Source organism: Dromiciops gliroides, chromosome 2, assembly GCF_019393635.1.
Source record: "Dromiciops gliroides isolate mDroGli1 chromosome 2, mDroGli1.pri, whole genome shotgun sequence".
In the NCBI taxonomy this organism is placed as follows: domain Eukaryota; kingdom Metazoa; phylum Chordata; class Mammalia; order Microbiotheria; family Microbiotheriidae; genus Dromiciops; species Dromiciops gliroides.
The window spans coordinates 99,871,877-99,894,501 of NC_057862.1; the positions used below are offsets into that span (position 1 = coordinate 99,871,877).

The window sequence follows — 22,625 nt, forward strand, 5'->3', positions numbered from 1 at the left end:
TCCAAGCTAATCTATTGACCAGTTATAAAGTGCCTAGCTTCATGTGCATGTCTGTTCTGTGTAGTGAAGATACTAAGACAAAACAAAAAAAGGTCTCTGCCTTCAAAAAGTTTCCATTCTACTATTATGAGGAGCAGTACCCAAGGGGTTAGTCATTTAGATTTTCTTAATGAATTCTAGATGGAAACCTACAACTGTAGCTATGGTATTGCTTATAAAAGTGCTAATTTTTTAAAAATTCATTCAACAAATATATATTAAAATCCTTTTGTGGGGGTAGCTAGGTGGCGCAGTGGATAGAGCACAGGCCCTGGAGTCAGGAGGACCTAAGTTCAAATCCGCTTCATACACTTGACACTTACTACCTGTGTGACCCTGGGCAAGTCACTTAACCCCAATTGCCTCACCAAAAAAAAAAAAAAGAAACCAACAACAACTATTGTGTGCCCTAGACTGTGATGCAGTTTTCACCCCAATGCTGTTTATAAAAGACAGAGAGAGAAAGAGAGAGAGAAACTCTTATCTAAATCTTTTTCAAAGCACATGAGATGTAAAAATCCCACATATATTAATAGAATAAATATCTCCTCTTAAGATTTCCAGGAGAGAATCAAAGGCCCAAGATATTAATTTCTATTTAGTTGTAATTTCTTAATAAGTTTTCTTGCTATTACTTTAAAAGCCCATAAACCCTCCTATCATAGAGTCAGTGCAATTCATCATAGAACACAGGGTTGGGAGGAGAGGCGAGAGAACTACAAATTTCCTCAAGTCACAATGTCAATAGTGTTTAAAAAAAAAACAACACTGCCTGTTTCTGCTCCAAACATCTCAGCTATTGGTTCATTTACACAGCCCTGTTCCGCCACAGCAGTGAGTACATCTTTTTGCCATTTTTGCCTTTTTCAGCCATTAGTGGCAGCTACTGAAACGACACAACCACTTGCCATCGGGGCTGAACATCGGTGTAGCGCATCTCTTTTCCCCCAGTGGCTCCCCTCTTTGAATAATGTTCACCAACACTCATACATCATTCCCAAATTGGTCCAAATGAATTAAACACAGCTCTGCTTAACATTACGAGATTTAAATGGATTTTCTCTCTACAGGTCGGCCCCATAATTGGGTTTATCCATCTTGTTGAAGTACAGTTTACACTTGTGAACATCAGGCCAATTCAAGCTACATTTTCTGCTCCAGTGGCAGGAGGAAAGCAGATTTGTCATTGGATCATAACAGGTAATTCAAACAACAATTAGTTTGATGACGGCCTGTATGTCAATGTCTGTTCCCAGTCAGCCTAGCTCACACCCCGTGCTCTCTGTTCCCCGAAGATGAATTGTGCTCACAATTCTTCAATTTCAATCATCAACCATGCTGACTGAGACAACTTAAACTCTCCTGGAACAAAACTATCTTCCCTACAGTGGCAGACCAACCAACACACTGGTAAAAGCGAATTTCTAGCCTCACCCCACCAAGGAATTAATACCATGGATCCCACTCAAGTCAAAACCCAAACTATTTAAGATTTTCAACTAATGCTAAGTATTTTCGCTCTTCTTCATAGCCATTTATGGCAATGGAAGGACTGGGAAAAGGATCACATATTCATTTGTGCGAATTCTTCTGACCAAGAAGAACTTGACATTATCTGTGATTTCTTTCTTTGTGAGTTTTTCTTTAAAAGCACAGGTGAGGGGCAGCTAGATGGCACAGTAGATAGAGCACCGGCCCTGGAGTCAGGAGTACCTGAGTTCAAATCCAGCCTCAGACACTTAACACTTACTAGCTGTGTGACCCTGGGCAAGTCACTTAACCCCAATTGTCTCACTAAAAAACAAAAAACAAAAAAAGCACAGGTGACCAAAAAAAATTGTTTTTAAATAAATTTTTTTTTAAATGAGGGGCAGTTAGATGGCGAAGTGTAGATAAAGCACCAGCCCTGGATTCAGGAGGACCTGAGTTCAAATCCGACCTCAGACATTTGACACTTACTAGCTGTGTGACCCTGGGCAAGTCACTTAACCCCCATTGCCTGGCAAAAAAAAGCACATGGGACAATTATCAAAATTTCTGCTAAAAGGAGTAACTCAATGAACAGCTCAACTTGGTTAAAAATTAAATGAAACACCAGGGAATTAGAAAATATGAATAACTTTATCATTGTAAGCTGGAATATTATTATTGTTTTACCCACATAATAATAACAACAATAATAATAATAACATACTAGAACTAAGAAGATTTTGGATTTCTTAAAGTCCCTGGGCAAATCATCATATGAGGTAAGAGATTACTCCTTAATATAATTTAGAATTTTCTAACAATTAGATCTGTTTAAAAATGGAATAATGAGCTTATTCATAAGATTGTGATATTTCCCAGTCTTAGAATAATAACTAGTATTTACTCTGTGATTTATAAAGTATTTCCCTCAAAACAAGGTAGCAGTGAAAACATTACTATTCCCCCCCTTCTGCAGATGAAGAAACTGAGGCTCAGAAGAATGAATGCTATCCAAGATCATCACACAGCTAAGTGTTAGAGCTGAGACTTAAACAGACTGCTTCAAATCCAGTTATCTTTCCACTAGTCCACATGACAGACCACTTGTCAGTAAAATTATAAATGAAGTCCATTTACCAGACAGGAGGACAGTGGTCTTCCTTCTTACTAAGGTTCATTCCTCCACCTGTGTCTATGCCATCACCTCATTCCATCTATTATTTCCCCCTTGCTCATATTCTCCATGTCCCTCTCTACTGGCTTCATCTCCTCTGCCTACAGATTTGCTCAATACTTACCCTGCTACCCATCCCTACCCCCTACTCACATCTCTTAGCCCCTTATCTGCTAAAATTCTCATAAGAGTATTTGCTGTCTTCACTCACTGAGTAAATAAATATGTAATCCTCTGCATCCTCCACCTCCTTTACAATTTGATTTCCATTCTTAGCTTTACTAAAACGATTCACTCCAAATTCAGCAAAGTCCAATGATCTTTTGAAGTCCTCCTCCTTCCAGGACTGTCGGCAATATGTGGTACTTGGTTATCCCCCTCATTCTTGATGTTCTCGCCTCCCTTGGTTTCTGTGACACTTCTCTTTTCTAGTTCTCTTTTTTGGCTTACTTTTCCTTCTTGACTTCCTCCTAATCATTTTGTTACTGCTCTCTAAATATGTTTTCCATACCAATGCTATCTCCTCAGTATTCTCTCAGTTAACATTCTCATGAATTCCTATAGATTCAATGATCCATTGGTATATGGATGAATCCCGGGGCAGCTAGGTGGCGCAGTGGATAGAGCACCAGCCCTGGAGTCAGGAGGACCTGAGTTCAAATCCAGCCTCAGACACTTGACACTTACTAGCTGTGTGACCCTGGGCAAGTCACTTAACCCCAATTGCCTCACCCAAAAAAAAAAGGAAAAAAAAGGAAAAAAAATGGATGAATCCCAAAGAAACCTTTATCCTCAAACTCTCCCCTAAATCCCAGTCTTACATTTTCAAATGCCTGCTAGATATTACCACCTGGTCATTCCCATGGCAACAAAGTCAACAGGGCTCAAAATGAACTTATCTTCCCCCCAAAATAGGCTCTATTTCTGTTAATGGCTCCACTAACCTCCAAAGCACAGGAGCTCTAAATCTAAATGGCCTTTAATTATTCTTCATTGTCCCCCAAATCCAATTAATTGCCAAAGGCAATTGCCAATTGCCAATTCCTACACAGTTTCTCCTGGCATTCTCCCCATTGCTAAACTGGTTCAGGCTCTCATTGCTAGCTCATCTAGAGCACTGTCAGTCTTCTAATGGACCTCCAAGATCTCCATTCCCTTCTTTCTTATAAAACCACCCTTCACCGGCCCAACAAAGTAACTGTCCTAAACTATGTCAGCCCTGCTCAAAAACCTTCACCAGCTCCTCAATGCCTCTTTGAGAAGCAGCAAACATTGCCTGTTGGTGGTTCCAGCTTACCTGTCCTGCCTTATTTTCACACTAGCATTTCACAATGATGGGGATAACTGGGATGGAATCAAAATAATAAAGGAAGATATTCCCTTTACCATAAGAATACTCTCCTTAGACTCTGATGCTAGGAAAAGGAAACTTATATTAAACAGTATTGTTCTTTTCAATCCTTAAAGCAATCTCCTAACCCTCAGCCCCACAACTATTTAATTGTTCCTTCTCTTAAGTCTACAATGTTATCTGGTTAAGGAGACACATACATTCATTTATTCATTCAACAAATGATCATACATTTCTTTGTTCAGTACTTATACTAACTGCCTCCATCCAGCTCACCAGGCCTATCCATAGGTATTGTGTTATATAAAAAGAAATCACTTCCTGCCCTGAGGGCAGCCCAGTAGATAGAGCTCAGGGACTGAGTCAGGAAGACCTGAGTTCAAATTTGACTTTAGATAGTTACTAGCTGTGTGACCCTGGGCAAGTCACTTAACCCTGCTTACCTCAGTGTCCTCATCTGGAAAATTAACTGGAGAAGGACATGACAAACCACTCCAGAATCTTTGCCAAGAAAACCCAAAATGGGGTCACGAAGATTCAGACACAACTAAAATTACTGAACAACAACAAATTCCTGCCTTCAAAAAGCTTACAGTAGGGGCAGCTAGATGGCGCAGTGGATAAAGCACTGGCCTTGGATTCAGGAGGACCTGAGTTCAAATCCAGCCTCAGACACTTGACACTTAACTAGCTGTGTGACCCTGGGCAAGTCACTTAACCCTCACTGCCCTGCAAAAAACAAACAAACAAACAAACAAAAAAACCCCAAAAAGCTTACAGTACAGTGCAGGGGGCTATTAACCTGGGGTCTGTGAGCTTATTTCCCTTGTAATATTTTAACTACATATGTCTCCTTTGTAACTACGTATTTATGCATTTTAAAGGTATCATTTTGAGGTCATCAGCTTCTCCAGGCTGCCAAAAAGGACCATGACATAAAAAAAGGTTAAGAACGTCTGGTCCAGTGGGAAAGATTACACGATTTAAAGATGCAAGAAACGTTTGTGATGATCTAAGTTTAACTTCTTCATTCGCTTCTAAGAAGACTGAGGCCCAGATAAGTTGTGACTTACCTGCAGGGAGCAAGTAGCAGAGGCCAAAATCAAACAAAGTGCTCTGATTCTAAATCCCAAGCCCTTTCCATTACACCACACTGCCTCTCTTGAGACAACATATTTTTGCAGTATTTCAAGGAGCCATGATTTTATCCAGGCCCTTTACTACTGAATGGCATTCATCACTCCCTATACTAAGACCAACCAAAAGCCCTCTATAACTTGGGAGACAGCCTTTGAGAGCTGTTGATCCTCCTCCCCCCCCATTAATCATGCTATACAGTTGAAGAGCCTCTCCAAATCAAGCTAGGACAATCCTCAGAGGTCAGGCATGAAGTCCATCCCTGGTTTGCACTCAAAGACTTTCCAACAGGGTAATATCTCACAGAGTTTGTACTCTCTGTAAGGCAGAGTCTTTGAGAAATAGGGTCAAGTCCAGGACACAGCGAGGCATCAGGAAGTGAGACTCAAATAGTACAAGTTAACCATCAAGACAGTCCCAGTTGCCAATAAAATTTAATTAAGATTGGTTTTCTTAGATTAAAAAAAATGGTATGCTAAATAGAAGAGGATACATTTTAATATTCAAGTGCCTTTGGATGATCACCAGCACAAGAATCATAATTACCCTAGCCTTCTTAGACAAAGGCAATGCTACTGCCCTATCATTAATCTTTCCAGTATGGGGTATGTGTTTCTAGGATATAGAGAAAAATCCTGAAAACCTTAAAGCTCTACAGAAATGCGATCTGTTCTTATGTGAAGAGTCCTTGTGATATCATGGAACGTGGGCTTGACTTGGTCAGGAAAGGGCTGGACTCATATCAGAGACACTTACCAGCAGAGTGATTGCAGGCGGGTCATCTGATCTCAGTCAGCCTTAAATTGCCTCATCTATAAAATGGCAATAATAATCTCTGTGGCACAGGGTTATTGTGAGTATCGAATGAGATTTTGGTAAACTTCAAAGTGCCACATAAATGTCAGCTTACTAATTAATAATAATAAGTTAACCAACCAATAATGGACACGAACACCTTTGTATCTATGCTCTGATCGACAAATATACTGAACACATTATATACTTTAAAACAAAACCCCAAAAATGCTATCTTTAAGAGATTTACAGTTTCATGTTCTTCCTTGTAAAGAAATGTTCCTATTTACTGATGTCTGTTAAATTCAGCATAAGAAGAACTAAAACGTTGATTTAAAAATTTTAAAACTATATTCCAATACACTGAGTTAATAGGATCATCTAGCCAGATAATAGAACTAGAAGGGACTGACTGTACAGGGCATCTAATCCAGTCTTCTTATTTTAGTGATGAAGAAGCTGAAACCAGAGGTCTTCTACAAAGGTCACCTAGGTAGTTAAGTGACAGAAGAAAAGCCTGAATCCACCCCCTATAACTTCAGATTCAGTCTCTTTCCAATGAACAATGCCTCCACCCATGATCACATGGAGTATGCTAACACACAGAGGCAAGTTTTCCTATTCACAAATAATAACCTATTTCCTATCTATAAGGATCCCAGTGTCATTAAAGCAAAATGTATAATAGTAAAATGTAAAATAGTAAAAATCAGAAGCAACCTGATGTTTGCATTATCAACCCACTTGCAAACTAAGTTGTATAATTTCTTTTAAAATAGTCTGAAATGATGCTTAAGATGCATGCCTGCATATGAATTGATACAGGCCTCAGCTTTTATATAGGCATCCACTGTCAGCAATTTGGATAAAAAGCAAAAATTTTGCTAGATTGATTCATTTGGTGTGGGCAACACAGCTAATATTGGTAACTACAGAGGGGCTTCCACCTGAAAAGAAGGAAAACGCAATTTAAAGGATATGAATTCCAGTCCTGGCTCTGTTCTTAGCAATTCCCTTGCTTGGATGGTTGGGTCTTCTTTTGATCCAAAGCGTAAGGACCAGATAGCAAAAGCAAAGAACTGAGAATCAAGTGACCTGGCCCTAAGTCTTCTTACTGGCTGGCTGTGTAACCTCACATAAGTTATTTCCCCTCTCTGGACTTCAGCTGCCCCTCTGAATATGAAAGAATAGATGATTTCTTTGGTCTCTTCCTGCTTTAACTGCCTCCAAGCCAATGAAAGAACCACACCAGACTCATCCACTCTGTTCAGGCACTTACTTTTGATCAGTGGCAACAAGGCAGACTAAATGGGACAGTGCTACATACTAATGACATAGTTGTACAGTCCTAAATCTATACCAAATATCTCAATCCATACTAAATGTCTACATCAAAATAGTTTATCCCAAAGACAAACTCTCTGAGCTCAGGTATGCAACCATTCCTTAGTTTAATAATCTTGCCTTCTGCTCAGAGTCAGCCTGTAGTCAAACTGCAGGAAATACTATTCTAGAAGAGCTTCAGTCCCCGTTATATTTAATTTTATGCCGACAGTGTATATGATAAATTCTAAGGCATGGCCTCTGGCTCCTAAGACCATGGAAACTGTCCAAGAGTTACTCCCTCCTCCCCCACTGTGACTTGGCCTTTCCTTTGGCATTGCAAACCTGCTTGCCTGGTTCTGCATCCTTGCTAGAAAGCTATAGACAAAGAGACTCGAACCATCACGTGAGTGACCTGGTTTCCCTACTAAATTGTAAGTTTCCTGAAGACAGGGATCATATCTTATTCCTCTTCATCTTTCCCTTAGCAGCAGGCACAGGCCTTTGAATATATTAGGTGCTCAGTGTTTAGTGAATTGATTGGGGAAATGACTTTCCCCTTCTAGGTCAGTATAATACTAACCAGTATACTAATCAGTATCATACTAGTAATCAGTATAATAAATAAGTACTCCCTGTTGCCCATTCCTTCATCCATTCCTTCATTTATTCATTCAAAAACATGTATTTAGCACCTATAATGCACAAAATACCATGCTATTCACTAGGAGAAAACCATTCACAAATAAAACATGGTTCCTGCCCTCAAGCAATTTACCATCTATAAAGGGTGGTAAGACATGTATACAAATAAGCAGGACATAAATTAAAATGAATACATAAGAAAGGTATAATGTTCAAAAGATTAGTGGGAGAGAATTGTGGCTACACTCAGAATAACCTGAATCTGATTTTCCTCTGAAATGTAACTCAATCTCATTCTAATCCTTTGTGTATAAAGAAACACCATTAGCACCTATGTATACATTTATATTTCATTTCAGGATATAAATTTAAAAATAAAGAGAGGGAGAGGGGGCAAGGAAGAGGAGAAATTTGGAGAAGATAGAAAAACATAAAGGAGTAGAAAAGATAGAAAGGTGAGCTTACTCAACTCCTGTTTGTTCATTCATATCTCTCTCTCTCTCTCTCTCTCTCTCTCTCTCTCTCTCTCCCTTTGTTCCTCCCCCCCCCCAAAGCCTCTTTGAAAATCTCAAACATTTCCTGTTCAGTGGGGGTTGGGGGTGTCATGGATAAAAGAAAAACTGGTCACTAGTCGGCATTCAGTGCCAAGGGAAACAGAAAGGTCAATTCCTGGGACTCAAGGAAGAAAAGAAAAGGGGTAGCCAGGAGCTGGCTGCAAGTTCAAGAAGTACCAAAGTTCCACAGCCCCTTAGCTTCCATACCCTGAACCTCTTCTCCTCCCCCATTCACTTGAAACTGTTCCAGACCAAGGTAGTAATCACAAGTGACTAAGGGTTTTTGTGCCCACAGTGATGTATGGGATGGGGGAGTTGAAGGGAAAGAGTCTCCAGTCTCACTCAGGTAGGGGGGAGAGGTGTCCCCGGCATCCCAAGTTCAGACAGTGAATACCTTTTTCCCATAGAGACATTGTTAACATTATTTATTATACTCTGTCCTTGGGTTCTTCCTGTACCACAAAGTGCAGATCTACATATACTTCTCGTGCTGTACTCAGGGCACATAAGGGGTCCTTTCTGGACTAGCCCAAGGACCTGACCTTTATGAAGAACATTGTTTCTGTGGGGGGAAAGTGTTCCAAGTTCCAAAGAACTGACAAATGAACTTGTTGAACACAACCCAATGGATAAATGGGGGATGGAGGGGAGGGAGATGTCTGTACAGTTTGTTTTGGCAAAGAGGGGGTAATCCTAGATTGGAATACTAAAGCATTAAAACAGCTGATCCAAATACAAATGGGAAGGTACACAAGACCTTAAGGCACAAGCTCTGAAGACCCACAGACTATCCCTGAAGGAATCAGCAATGCCCAACTCCTCCTATCCCCAGGGCACAGAAGGAAGAGGCCAGTCCCCACGTCTCATAAGACACAGAACTTTAAAGTGCTCTGAATCCAGGCTTAGGAGTTCATAAAGATCATTAACATTAAAGGATCCTTTATACTCTCTAGCTCTTCTCCTCCAACCCCCAACACACTAAACAACACCTGGAAATAAGCCCATGTGGGCAGACCCCACGCACAGTAATAGCGGAAGGAATTTCAAGGTAAGACTAAGATCAGGTTTTGTAAAAGCCTGATGAGGACCTGAAAGAGTGAAGGAAGGGGGTAGTGCAACACCCACTGGAAATTCTCTGAAATTCAGCTGTATAAACAAATAAAATGGTCCATTTCTTCTGGATGCTCCCCAAGTTGACTTGTATACACACATAATTTCACATCTTCTCAAAAGGAAAACAACCCAAGAAGGTCTACATGGGTAAGCACGTGTGATTTGGTGTTAAAATATCAAGGTTTGGCCAAAGTACTCATAAAACAAAAAAGTAATTGCTTCAGTGATAGCCCTTCTGGAAACCAAGTGGAAAATTATCTGGAGGCCTTGACCTTGATTGCAGCACTGCTATTAGGGTTGGAATAATGATGGGTTGTGAAGTGTTGGAAGAGATCCCTCCAGGGAGGCATTAGAGAAGCACAAACATTTGTCTAAATCAGCTGCAGAACTTCTACCAAGAGAGAAGAAGCCAGTTAGCCTATCCACTTTTACCCACCTGCAACATGGGTATAACCAAACTTACGGGACTGCAGCTGTCCTGGGCCTCTGACAAGAGCCATAGTAAAGGTCCCACTTCAAAATGCTGGACTATGCCAAGGTAAGTAAAAGGCAGGGCAAGGACTTGGAAGTATGAAAGAAACCACTAAATCGAGGGACAAACTGTCACTCACTAGCTATGTGATCTTGGCTAAACCAATAACAGCCCCCTTTATTAGGGGCTCCATCTCCTCATTTAGTGAGGAGGGTGGACTAGATCAGTGTCTCTTTTGGTTTGGTTTGGTTTTGTATTGTGGTTTTGGGGGGGTTCTTGAGATATGAATAGGAATTATATCGGAAATGTCTAACAATGGAGTCTACAACATTAAATATAAATATATGAATATGTGTGTGTATGTATGTATATCTCAAGATATCATTTATGCTGTGGTGCATATAATACCTACTTAGTACATTTATATTTATATACATATATACACAAACATATATATATATATATACACATACACATACACACATATGTGCCAAAAATATGAATTACCTGTGCTTTTCTCCCCATATTAAAATACCCTTAATTTCCACTATTTTGAGTCAAAGTCATCCTCAGGGGCTCTATAGCTCTCAACCACTTTTTTTTTTTTTGGGTGAGGCAACTGGGGTTAAGTGACTTGCCCAGGGTCACACAGCTAGTAAGTGTTAATTGTCTGAGGCCGAATTTGAACTTGGGTCCTCCTGAATCCAGGGCCAGTGCTCTATCCACTGTGCCACCTAGCTGCCCCTCAGTCACTTCTTTATGGTGTTTTACAATACATTCCAAGCCTCCAAGTATCCTATGGCCAAAGCACTCCAAGAAACATGGGATAGAAGGATTTCTAAGGTCCCTGGCATGCCATGGTCCCATCCTCTCCTGGACACTGCTCACCATGAGAAAAGACCAAAAGTGTCCTTGTTCTTTTATAATCTCAGACCTAATTCATTGCTTTTCACATCTAACTGAACTCCAAAACATGGAAACAATTATGTTAATGAGTATGAATAAGAACACTTGCAAAGAGGGGTTTCAGTCTCACTTTTTTAAAAGCCTCTCTAGTAGGCTGACTGTTCTTTTAAAAAAAACAAAAACGGCTCATACTGCTCTACTTGGATTTGGCAAGGGGGGTTATAATTATTCATAGAGTTAGATTTGGGACTTCCATGCTATTTTTAGCTTTTCAAAACTGAAAGTAAGCAAGGAGGATATTAAGAGGGAACGATCCCAACATAGCAACTGATAGTGTCCAAACCTTTTATAAGAACATGACACATCTATAGAATCATCCTAATGTCATTCATATAAACCGTAAACTTGGCTCATGCATAGAGATCAGCAAAGGGGCAGAAGGAGTGGAAAGGGACATGAATCTCATGTGATGTACAGTGTCATGCTACCCTGGGTTATTTTAGGATACAGCTGAGGAAAGCAATAGGCCTGGGATCAGTTGAGGTTGGGGGGGGGGCAGGGTGGAGGGGAGATGTACCAGACCTGTAATTTTTATCAATGAAGGGAACTCTCAGTGGGGTAACTCTCCACAAATGAAATCAGTCTCTTACTTATTATCTTTGAGAACTGCTTGGGCCACTGAGAAGTTAGGTGACTTGCCCAGGATCTCACAGATCTAGTATATGTCAAAGGCAGAACTTGAGCCCAGGTCCTCCTGATGCCAAAGCTGGCTTTCATATGATATTGAAATATGTTTTTTATTAAATAGTTCAAGCTCCAGGACAGTAATTCTGACTATAAAAATGCTTTGCTTTTGTATATTGAGAAGGCGAGAAAAGCCCTCCCACCCCCCAAAAAATTGGAGAACATTTTCAGCATTTAAAATGGGATCAAAGCAACAAAACTCTCTCCCCCAACCAAAACTGGCTACTTAAATTCAAGACTGCTAGTCAGATGATTTTATTTCATCCACTTTTTTAAAAAGAAAAATTTCCTCTTTTTGTTGTTGTTGCTCGGACTAGTCATTTATTCTTTGATGATCAAACTAAATTACAATGGGTGACATTTGCCTTTATCAGCTTCAGTCTGGTCTAGCAAGGATTTGGAAAGATAATGAATACTGAAAGCATTCTAGGGCTATGTATCTAACAAAATGTTTCTCTGTTTGTCCACATGGGCATCCAGCCTTCGCAAACAGAAGCAGAGGAGAACAATACTACCTGTTCATGGAGGAATATTAATGGTTTCAATTCTCTGAACAATGAGCTCTGTAATTTACTCCATTCTCCTCCTGAGAACTATCTTCACATGGCTCTCAGTGCCAGGTGGTTTGGAGGGAATGACTGTCTAACCTAACAAGGGGAACTTTAGGAAAAGGTGTAAAGATACATCAGCTGGGCTGGTCTTCCATCGCAGAGGCCCAGCCTGCCTCCACGTTCTGATAGAGATCACTCTGTTATTTAACTAGCGGAAACAATTTGAACATCAAAGGCAACAAGATTTTCAGAGAGTCCTTATGCCCTTACAGGTTACAGAATCTATTTCATAGATTCCATTAAAATTTGTGGTTTGGATTACACTTCCAGAATTCAACCAATCCTTCCTGGAACTATAATCTGAAACTCTTTTCCCAAACCTCAACATAAAATTACTAAACTAGAAGAGACCTTATGTATCTAGTACCCTCGATTTACAAATGTGTAAACTAGTGTCAAGAATCAGAAAACTACTTGCCCACGGTCACATAACTTATTGGTAGAAGTTACTGTTACTAGATCTCAGGTTTTTTAACTCCCTTAAGCCAGTAATAGCTTCTGTCACTACACTAATACATGCTACTCTATTAATCAACAGAAAGAACCTCTCTATCCAAGCCATTTTCTAGAGAATTTACTAATCTCAAAGGTTCTAAGCTGGTTGTCCAATAAGAACAACCATAGCTTTGGATTTAAGATGTCCTATCCTGAAAACACTTTCAAAAAGCAAACGAAAAGTGTCTCTTTCCCCTAAAATACACACACTTAACATCAGCACCACAGCAGAGTGGAAATGATCAAAGGAAGACAATTTATTATAACCTTGCAAATAAGAACAAAAAAGTCTTAGGAACCCAGAAACACACATAAAATAAATAAGTATGCTGGCCTAGGTACCCTCAGGGGTACAGAGGTTGTGAAAACAGATGTAATCAGCATACTTTATTTACCACTCCAACATAATTCCAGCTTTACCTTGGGCAAGTGGCTATTTGCAAGGCTGATTTACTGACTGTCTAGTTCAGTTATAAATGAACCCTTCTACAAAGATGCAACTGCTACTCTCCATCTCCACCCTCCCTATTTGGACACACATACAATATTAACTACAAGGTTAGCAGTGGCCAACCTTCAAAAGGGAAAAGAGGAAGCAGTGGAATGTTTTCAAAATTATGTTACAAAAGCAAATTAATTTGGAAAAAAAGAATTTGTAGTCAGGCTTTAAAATCCCCACAACATGTTAATTACTCAATGTAAGGGAAAGGGTTAAATCTCAGCATTCAAAGTTGGTTATTGTTGGGGGCATCCGCATAATTATTACATAGCATATCCTTTCTTCAAGGACTCATTTCACTAAGCATTACAGACTGAAAAACTTATTAGTTTGCTTTCTCACACTACAGCCCTATTCTTTTGGCATGAGTTCTACTCTCTTGCTCTACATTAGTCTTTGATTAGTTTATCCTTTGAATTTAAGAGAATGGTCATACTACAAGAACAGGAAATAGGACCTCTCAACAAGAAGCTGGGATCTGCCCCTCTCCTCCTAGCACTTTTAGTTTCACATATCAATAGATCACATATAAATCAACATTTCAAGACCATCAGGTCAAAAGTGATATTCTTAGCACCACTTAACATGATTTTGAGCCACCGGAAACAAGCAGCTGGCTAGGACACAACCTCTTCTCATTCCCCCCTCATTTGCCACATTGCCTTTTTGGCTGCTGGTTTTTCACCCTGTCCAAGGTCCTTCCCTATGCAAAAGAGTTTCCTCTCTAGGGGCTACACCCTTACATGAGAACAAGGAACTCAAAATAATTGATTTGACAATAGCTGGTTCTTTCCATCATCTTTAAATTATTTTCACATTTCCCCTCATTCCCTCCAACCCCTGTTTCTTATTTACCTCCCCCTCCCCCAAGAATTAAATAAATAATAATACTACAGCTTAGGGTGGGGAAGAAACACACACACATGACCTATATATTGACAACTCAAGCTTCAGGTTCACTTGAATTTCCTACCTGAATTGCAATCTGGTGTTCAATCGTTTTGTACGCAGAGTAATGTGTGCTCCCCGACTGAATATGGAGCTGTGAAAAAAACCAAATCAAAGCATTCTGCTTATGTCACAAACTACAAGAAAACATCTTAAGCAGTTTATGAATAGCAGACAAACCTTCCTAGATTGGACTACAGCCTTGGCATTCAATGAAGACGCGTGGATTTTTATTTGTTGCTATGGATAAGATGATCATAATAATCTAAGGGGGAAGTAAAAAAAAAAGGCTATTCAATAAGCAAAAGGGGGGAAGAGTGAGAATCGATGACATGAAAAAGAAAAATTGATGCCCATTAAGACATAAAGAAAGCCAGTGTGTTGTGAGCAATGCTGAAGAAAAATTAACAGTGTGTGCTGCTAAGGAATTATTAGAATCACAACGTACAGGGGAGAGGAAGAAGCATAAGATGCTCAGGAATCTGCAACAGGTAGCAGCCCATGTTTTTAGTACTCAGCCCCTACATATTTAAAGAACAAAAAAGCTACCAACAACAAATCTATTTCTGGGGCATTTGATGTATTGTGATGAGAGGGTCACGCAGTTTATCATGCATTCCATTAAGATAACCACGTATTAGAACCCTACTGGTTCTCTCTCTCTCTCTCTCTCTCTCTCTCTCTCTCTCTCTCTCTCTCTCTCTCTCTCTCTCTCTCTCTCTCTCTCTCTCTCTCTCTCTCTCTCTCTGGGCTGACTATTGGTAACCCACTCTCTACTTAGCAATGTCACAGCCTAAGAAAATAGCCAGAAGTTTTGAGTGCTACTGATTGTTTTCTTTAGCCAATGGGAAAAAGCTGGTCACTGGCTCCCCCACTCACAGTCCTAATACAATCTTCAAATCTCTTTGACCAGGACCTGCTCTCCGGCAAACTTCCCACCATTATCTAAATCATAAAGGGTTAATATGGGTTGAGGTATGTTCATCTTTCCAGGGAAGCAGCTGGAGAATCTAGGTGCTCTGACGTAAAGGGAAGCAGAAAGCTTTCACCCAAATGTAATTCTTTCAAATAAGTTTATTCTAATTCTAAGATAGTAACTGGTTCAATTTCCTTTATACCTATGGCAGCATAGGGCCCCAGTTGATAGCTGACCACATATTCAAAGTTACTCCATATGATTAAGGGTTGGGGTACCATACTGTCACTTCCTAGCCAGAGCTGTTACAGAATCCAGTCTGTCCAAAAACTTAGCCACATCTTACTTCTACATTACTACAACAAAGGCATAATAACAGTGGTTTTAAATGGTTTTAAACAGACCCTGCATCTTGGTCATTGTAAGAAAAATTAATCAGCCCGCCCAGTTTTAAAAATACACACATACACACACATACATACACTCCAGCTTCTGAAGATACTCTACACAGTCATGATAAAATACAGTATTTCCAGTTGAGTACTGCATTGCTCTCAGTGTATAACAGTGGTCCTTTTATTGGCTACAAGTGACTGTTTTTAGGATACAAGTGACTTTGAAATAAACTCATTTGTCCCTCTGAGCTGAAGTGCAGAAGTAGAAATATAGGTCCCCTCCTCCCCCAGGGTTTAAAATCACTGCCTCCATTTAATGCACCAACTTCAGCATAGAAAAAGCAACCTGAGGGAAAAATAGGATCCAAATAAAGAGAATCTCTACCGCTTACCAAGACCTAGAAATCAAGCAGGTTTCTCTAAAACAAAGAATTTAATGATGAGCAACTGGTTGAAAATGTGGCCCCACACACACTCACTCACAAGCAGTTCATCAAAAGTGAATCACTAAAAAAGAAAGATGAATTTGGACCCTTTATCCCCTGTCCTTTTTATAAAGACTGCCAGTCAGTAAGCGGAGATTGCTCTAATTACTGTGACAATTCGGCATCGCGTTCAAACAACTTTTGTGCTCTGGACAGGTTTCTCTGCGAGTTTGAAATTCTTGGCCTGAGAACCACTCTTGTCTAAAAGAGGTTTCTCCTTCTAAGCAGAGAATGCAACACTAACAAGTTGTCCCTCTTTTCAGCCTGTTTTATTCTCCTCTTTTCCAATTGCCTGATTCAGAGCTTAATGGAAACTTGTCCAAGCTTTTCTTCCCACAAACCCTGTAGAGCCCTTAGGCAATCTGTACTCGGGGTAACCACAGGAATCTTATATTGTCAATTAAAATTGAATGGACACCTGATAACTAAGTATATGTCTTGGGAAAAAAAAAAGCATTCATAGAATCAGTCTTACGAATAAACTAATGAATATTGTGGATTATCCAAATTCAATCTTCTCCCTTGTTCAGTTTCATTTTTAATCTTAATTTTCATCACTGGCTAAACAACGACATATCCCACGAGTGTGGAAATTAAAGGAAAAGCTATGTTTTTAACTGTGGCCACAAACTCCAAAAGTGGGTATGAAGAGAGAAGAGACCAACTCTGTGCAAACTAAGTTGTAGTCTTCACCACACTGCAGGGCAAGAATAACCTCCCTCCCCCACAGGCCAGCACCAAAACCTGCTCACAAACACACAACACAAGGAATGCATTCTCTAGAGTTCAACTGTCTTTACAAACAGCTTGTGACTGTTGTGAAGACGTTTACTGGTTAAAGAAAAGGACTTAAAATGTTCTTCTCCCTTCTCTGTTTCCACTCCCTCTTCCCCTAAATGCACTTTTCTTATATACACACACAGTTTAACTGCTTTCCTTTCCCCTGTAGCACAAAGATGCCTTGTCCCATCGATTCTGGCTTTTTAAGACAAAGATAAACTAAAAGTACCCAGTAAAATCTTGGCACCCTAACGTGGAATAATAATGTATACCCTCCCTAAAATGCCATGAGGAAGAAGAGAATAAGTATAGTGGTTACCTCTTTTTATTTTTTTGGATGATGGGAGGAGGTTAATAAACCCATTAACAAAACATGCAGGAATCATGGCCTAAACCAAGGAAACGTTGGGCTCCAAGGCCAGGAAACTAGTTCCAACATTCCTAACTTGTTGTAGTTGCCCTCCTCCATGACCTGGAACACCTCATCTAACATCCTAACCCCTTAATTTTGCCATCTATAAAATAAAGGTAATGCTATTCTCCAGGGACCTGCCTCCCCAGAGTATCCCAGGCACTCATGAAATAGGGACCCAAAAGGTGCTTTGCACTCCTTATAATTACACAGTACTACTCAACAAAGATAAATATATTTTCCCCACTTACTTCTTATGGTAATGTCACACCTATTCCTAGCTCCTTTTAGCTAACCCAGACATAACTCTTTAACAGGGGTTCCCATGAGGTTTTCCACATCCCAGAACAAGACTAGTAGAGACCAGAGAGAGAAAAGAAAGGTAGGAATTTGCATGTCACAGGCTCTAGCAATGTATAAATCAATTATTTCAGAGAACTAGAGAATATCAGAAGTACAAGGAACATTGGCAATCACCAAATCCTTCATTCAAAAGATGAGGAAACTGAGGCCCAGAAAGCAAAAATTACTTCAAAGGTCACATAGGGAATTTGTGACAAAGCTGATACCAGAACCCAAATGTCTTGACTCCTTCATTATACAATATTTTTGCCCACTAGATTTTTAATGAATTACTCTTCTCTGCAATTTCTCAATTTCTCATAATTTTACTTGAATCACCATCAGTCTCTTATATGCCTTATATTGAGAAGGTCACACTAGAATGATACCCAGAGGCAAAGATGGGGTTGGGGGGAGAATGGGATAGTGACCACTGCATCCGTGTTTGGAAAACATGCCTTTTGGAACCAGCTAGACCAAATACAGGGCCCAAAAGGGCAGAATCTCAACAGCAATAGATTCTTACATATACACACACAAACACACACACACACCTCTCCTGAATATTTCAATAACATTTCATTTTCAGTGTCTTTTCGTTTACTTTTCAGGATGTTCAGCACACATGGAATTGGAAAGGATTCGGTTGGGCACTGGACTTGGGCCTTGCTTGGCTCTAGGGTTTTTGTTGTTGTTTTTTTTTTTTAATGGGCTGATTTTGGGTGTATTCCACCAACCCTTCCCCCCTCGCCTAGTTCAGAAAAAAAAATAAAGACAAACAAAACCCTATGCTCCAGATCCTATTTTTTAAAAAATACTTATAATTTGATTTCCTGGGAAACTATTTCATCTATTTCTCAAGAACTATTTCTTTAGTCACCCTCTTTTCTCTTCTCCTCCCCCTAAACATCAGTGGCCCGGGAATGTTTGGGGTTCTACCATTTCTATATCATTAGTTCAAAAGACAGCAAACTTATAGATTTATGCAAACCCTTCTCTTATGTCTTAAGTAACCCTGAAGTCAGGCTTTGGGACACAATGACGACACCAACAACGCCACGGTGGGTGTGGCTACAGGTGCTAAGGCTCTTGGCTTCAGAGAACAAAGTTTTGGGTTACTGCCTTTCTTTTTACAAAGTAGTACTAGGGGACTTGGAGCTTCCACAGTGACAGAAAACCAGTATCAACTGGCAGGGACATGGGTTTAAATGTTCCTGCAAAGCCCTATAAAAGCTGAATATTCAGGGCCTCCAAAAAAAACAACTTAACAAAAGCTTCCCTTTCTGAATTGTAGGGCCATATCCCTTCAGTCAGTCATTCTGCTACAACAAAATACATGTCTATGGACGGAGACAATCTTTCCCACTGTCTAGTTGTTTCAGCAAATGTCTATTTACCCTCATTAACTTTTTTTTTCCTTTTCCTCAACCAGAAACCATCAGCTATGAGTCAGAGAACAATCATTAACTTTTACAGCTTCCATACAAATCCACCTACTCACATAAGAGAAAGAAGTATTGACTTGCAAGGTAGCCAGAGACAAAAATCCTCTAAGCAAAAATGAAGGGGGAGGGTATGACAGAGAGAACTCTACAACAAAGTTACATCTGAAGCGGGCGCCTATAAACACAAACCACATTCACTGTTTTTCAATCTGGGGCTGCAACCTTTTAAATGAGCTGATTTTCTGCTTGGATATGCTGACACACAATTCAAAATTTCTATCATCCTAACAGAAGAGGGTAATATTTTTCCTCCTAACATCAAAAATGTAAAAATCAACCATTTCTTAAATTGCAGAGAGTAAACCGAATCCAGTCTCTGGGGCTTGTAGTAAACACATTTCCGCCAGAGATAAACATACAGGGGCTGCTACGCTGAGACATGTTCCTAACACAGCATTTTTCATTAAAAGTTGCTACACTAACACTCATAAAATGATGCCCAATCATTATTACTTCACTTAGCAGTCACTGTGCGGCAACTCATAACGAATTAATTTGCATTAATGTGGGCTTCACTTGTATTTCCCTGAGCATTCCATTGTGATTCAGGCTTCATAAAAGTGAAATGAAAAAAAAAAAAAAAACACGGTGCCTTTTATTTCACTTTCCAAAACAAACCAACCCACCCAAAGACCTGCATATATCTTATAGATTTAAAAAAAATTTTTTTTGCTAATATATTTACTGCATCATAATTGGCCCAGCATGGAGGAATCTAGTTATCTTCTCAGTAAATATTTATAGCATCACTCTTTCCCATTCATTCTGCATTTTCTTAGAGAATCTCACTGTAGCCTACATCTGCAATTCATTGACTTTACAATTTACCACATGTTGAGATGGGAGAGGTCTTAGCTCCATTTGAATCACTGCACAAATATGCAAGTGATTTATCAGTTTAAAACCGAAGAGTGCAGGAGGACTCCACTTCTCCTGAACATGACTCCTCCTGGCAAAGCATGGACAATTACAGTATGCACTAATTAAGCTCTGTGAATGTGCTGTGCTCTGGTAATGCCTACCAGGCCTCAGATTTATTTTCATGATGCCAAACTTTGGCAAGCAATTTAACTCATTCAGGGCTGATTCAGCCATGAATGCCCAAGTGACTTGGGTGAACCCCCTCGATCCTCATTAGGCAGCTTGGGGATCTCTAAGACAAAAGAATGCAATATGGACAGACTGAATTACCCATGTAAAATTAGATGTGCCAGAGGAAGAGAAAAATATCAAGGGAAATCTGAAAAATACCACTGATAATAGATAACCTGTTCAAAGGTCCTATACAACACCATATTTATAAAGTCCTGTTAAGGGATTCCTATCTGTCCCTCAGGGCTAGTAAGTTTCAGGATTCCATTGATTAGGAAATAAACCCTCCCAGGCTCTGCCTGTTATGTTTAGTTTTGGGGGAGGGAGAACAGCACAAAAAGACAGGGCCCATCAGGTTCCTGAGCTCCTTCATTGTCTATGATTTGCACATAATTTCTCAGCCAAAAAACCCAAAAAAACAAAAAACCGTCCTCTCTCTCTCTCAACCTCTTTCTCTGGTCTTGATATCTGTGGATCACAATATGTGAAGCAAATGCATAAAGATGTCACAAATAAAAAGATTTTGTTGTATAGAAATTAAAATCTGCAAGTACATATTCCTTTTTCATTAATCCAGTCCAATGTCAAACCTGCCCCTGTTATTTTAAAGAAGTATTTCATTAAACCATATTAAGTGATCAAGAGAGGGAGTGAGCAAAGCACTACTTTTTCTCATCCTCCCTTATGTCCTTCACTACCACCATGAATTCCTGACACTCAAGAAGCAGTCCCTGGATCCCTAACTTCCGGTTGAATCTGCAGTATAAATATGCTTTCCCCCAAGTTTCTAATCTCTCTCCTCACATTATTCTCCCCCAGTTTGGATTTTTCAGCCTACTCCCCACCCCAGACCCCAGTTTTCTTCCCTACCCCCAGTTTCCCTCTCTCCTTCCATCCTCAAATAAGCCTAGCTTTTTCCCATAGTCTAAGTTCCCAAGGCTTTTTAATCAGCTCCCCCTCCCCCCTCAAAAAAGCTCAATATCTCAAGATGTTAACTGGTGCCCTGTGTGTGTGTTTTCTCCCTTTCCAGCTCAGTGGTACATCAATAAATTAAAGAGCAGTTCCCCGTATCAGGTTTCTTTAAGTATTCTGGGAAATATTTTGTTGGTTTGGTATCAACACACACACTCCACAATGCAGGCAGTGTTGTTCTCTAAAAAAGAGAGATGAAGAAACCTGTAGCAACTTTGTTTTTAAAACTGCATTGTTCCCTGTCCCTACTTGAATTCTCAGGACTGAAAGTGTTAAACCTAAGCGGAACAAGAGCATCAACATAAAGTGAAAAGTGAGGCTACCCAGAGATTCCGATTTGGGAGGTGGGATTGGGGAAAAAGGATGAAGGAAGAAAGCTTTGTGATATTTCCCCCTCCCATCTCATTGCTTATAATTAGTGAAAGAAATTTGACCCACTGCCAGTGTCTACGGACCTTGGATATTATAAGGCCAGCGTGGCGTCAAATATCTTAACATTCATAAGTGTTATAGGCTGTAAATAAACCCTGTGGATTTATGACCCAGTGGCTCTTGCCAGCAAATGACTGGGGCACATTTCTTTCAGCAGCCCTGGTGAGGTGCAAGTTAGCTTTTGGTTGTAAAATTAGCCAAATAAACGTGCCCAATTAAAAGTCAAAGTTTAAGGTTTGCTTACATATTTGCCACTATTCACTCCCCTAAGAAAAACACAGGCTCTCCTCCCATTCAAAGGACCAGAGAACTTTCAAGTCCTCCCTCCCCCCTTTCTAAAAACTCAGGAAACAAAACAAACAAAAGTTTCCTCCAAATAGTTATCAATATGGCTCCAAATATTGTCTGATTCTCCTCCCCCTCGTATATTCATGCGCGTATACACACATACACACTCTGAAAAACGACCCATGCTGCATTTGAAAATGTTTATTTATTCCTCAACACCATAGTTAAAAACAAAAACCAAAACCAAAAAAAGGCAAATTCCCTCCTTGCCTGTTTCTCTGCCTGAAGCTGCCTGGGCCTCTCTCTTTCCCTTCCCCCAATATAATGTCATCTACTTCCTGTGTAGGAGAGAGCATTTGCTAAATCCAGGTTGTCTCATACTTAACTGCCAATAATCCAACTTCCACATAACTTCCAGACAGCTGGGAAAAGGTCCTCTGAGTTTTAGTCATGGTTCAGAAACACACGTCCACACAAAAATGCACAGCTGCTGTTTTCTCTACACTGCATTTTTAATATGATTTGGGGGCCCTGTTGTGAAACATCTGACAAAACGTAAAATCCTTTTAGAAACCTTCCAGTTTACATGCTGCCAGTGTGGAAGTGGAGTTCCACGGGTTCTACCCCTACCTCCCCAACCCCCCAAACCAAGAAATCGATGCTCTTGGTATTAACACATCCACACTAAGAGTCAGCTCCTGGAATGTATGAAGGCATTCAGAAACTCCCT

The 22,625-nt window shown here is 40.0% G+C and overlaps 1 protein-coding gene across 37 annotated transcripts in view; it reads right to left on the reverse strand.

Annotated features, from left to right (window-relative positions):
- Positions 1-22,625, reverse strand: part of TCF7L2 (transcription factor 7 like 2) — a 241,203-nt gene that overhangs the window by 212,415 nt on the left and 6,163 nt on the right. For 22 of the 37 annotated variants that reach the window (XR_006354855.1, XR_006354854.1, XR_006354851.1 and 19 more), the window contains exon 4: positions 14,302-14,370. The exons of the other annotated variants lie outside the window; for them this stretch is intronic. Coding sequence is in view for 16 of the 22 variants with exons in the window: in XM_043985151.1 (XP_043841086.1) it covers positions 14,302-14,370 (69 nt within the window). In the remaining 6 variants the exon portion in view is untranslated. The remainder of the gene's footprint in view (positions 1-14,301; positions 14,371-22,625) is intronic. 37 annotated transcript variants of the gene reach the window in all.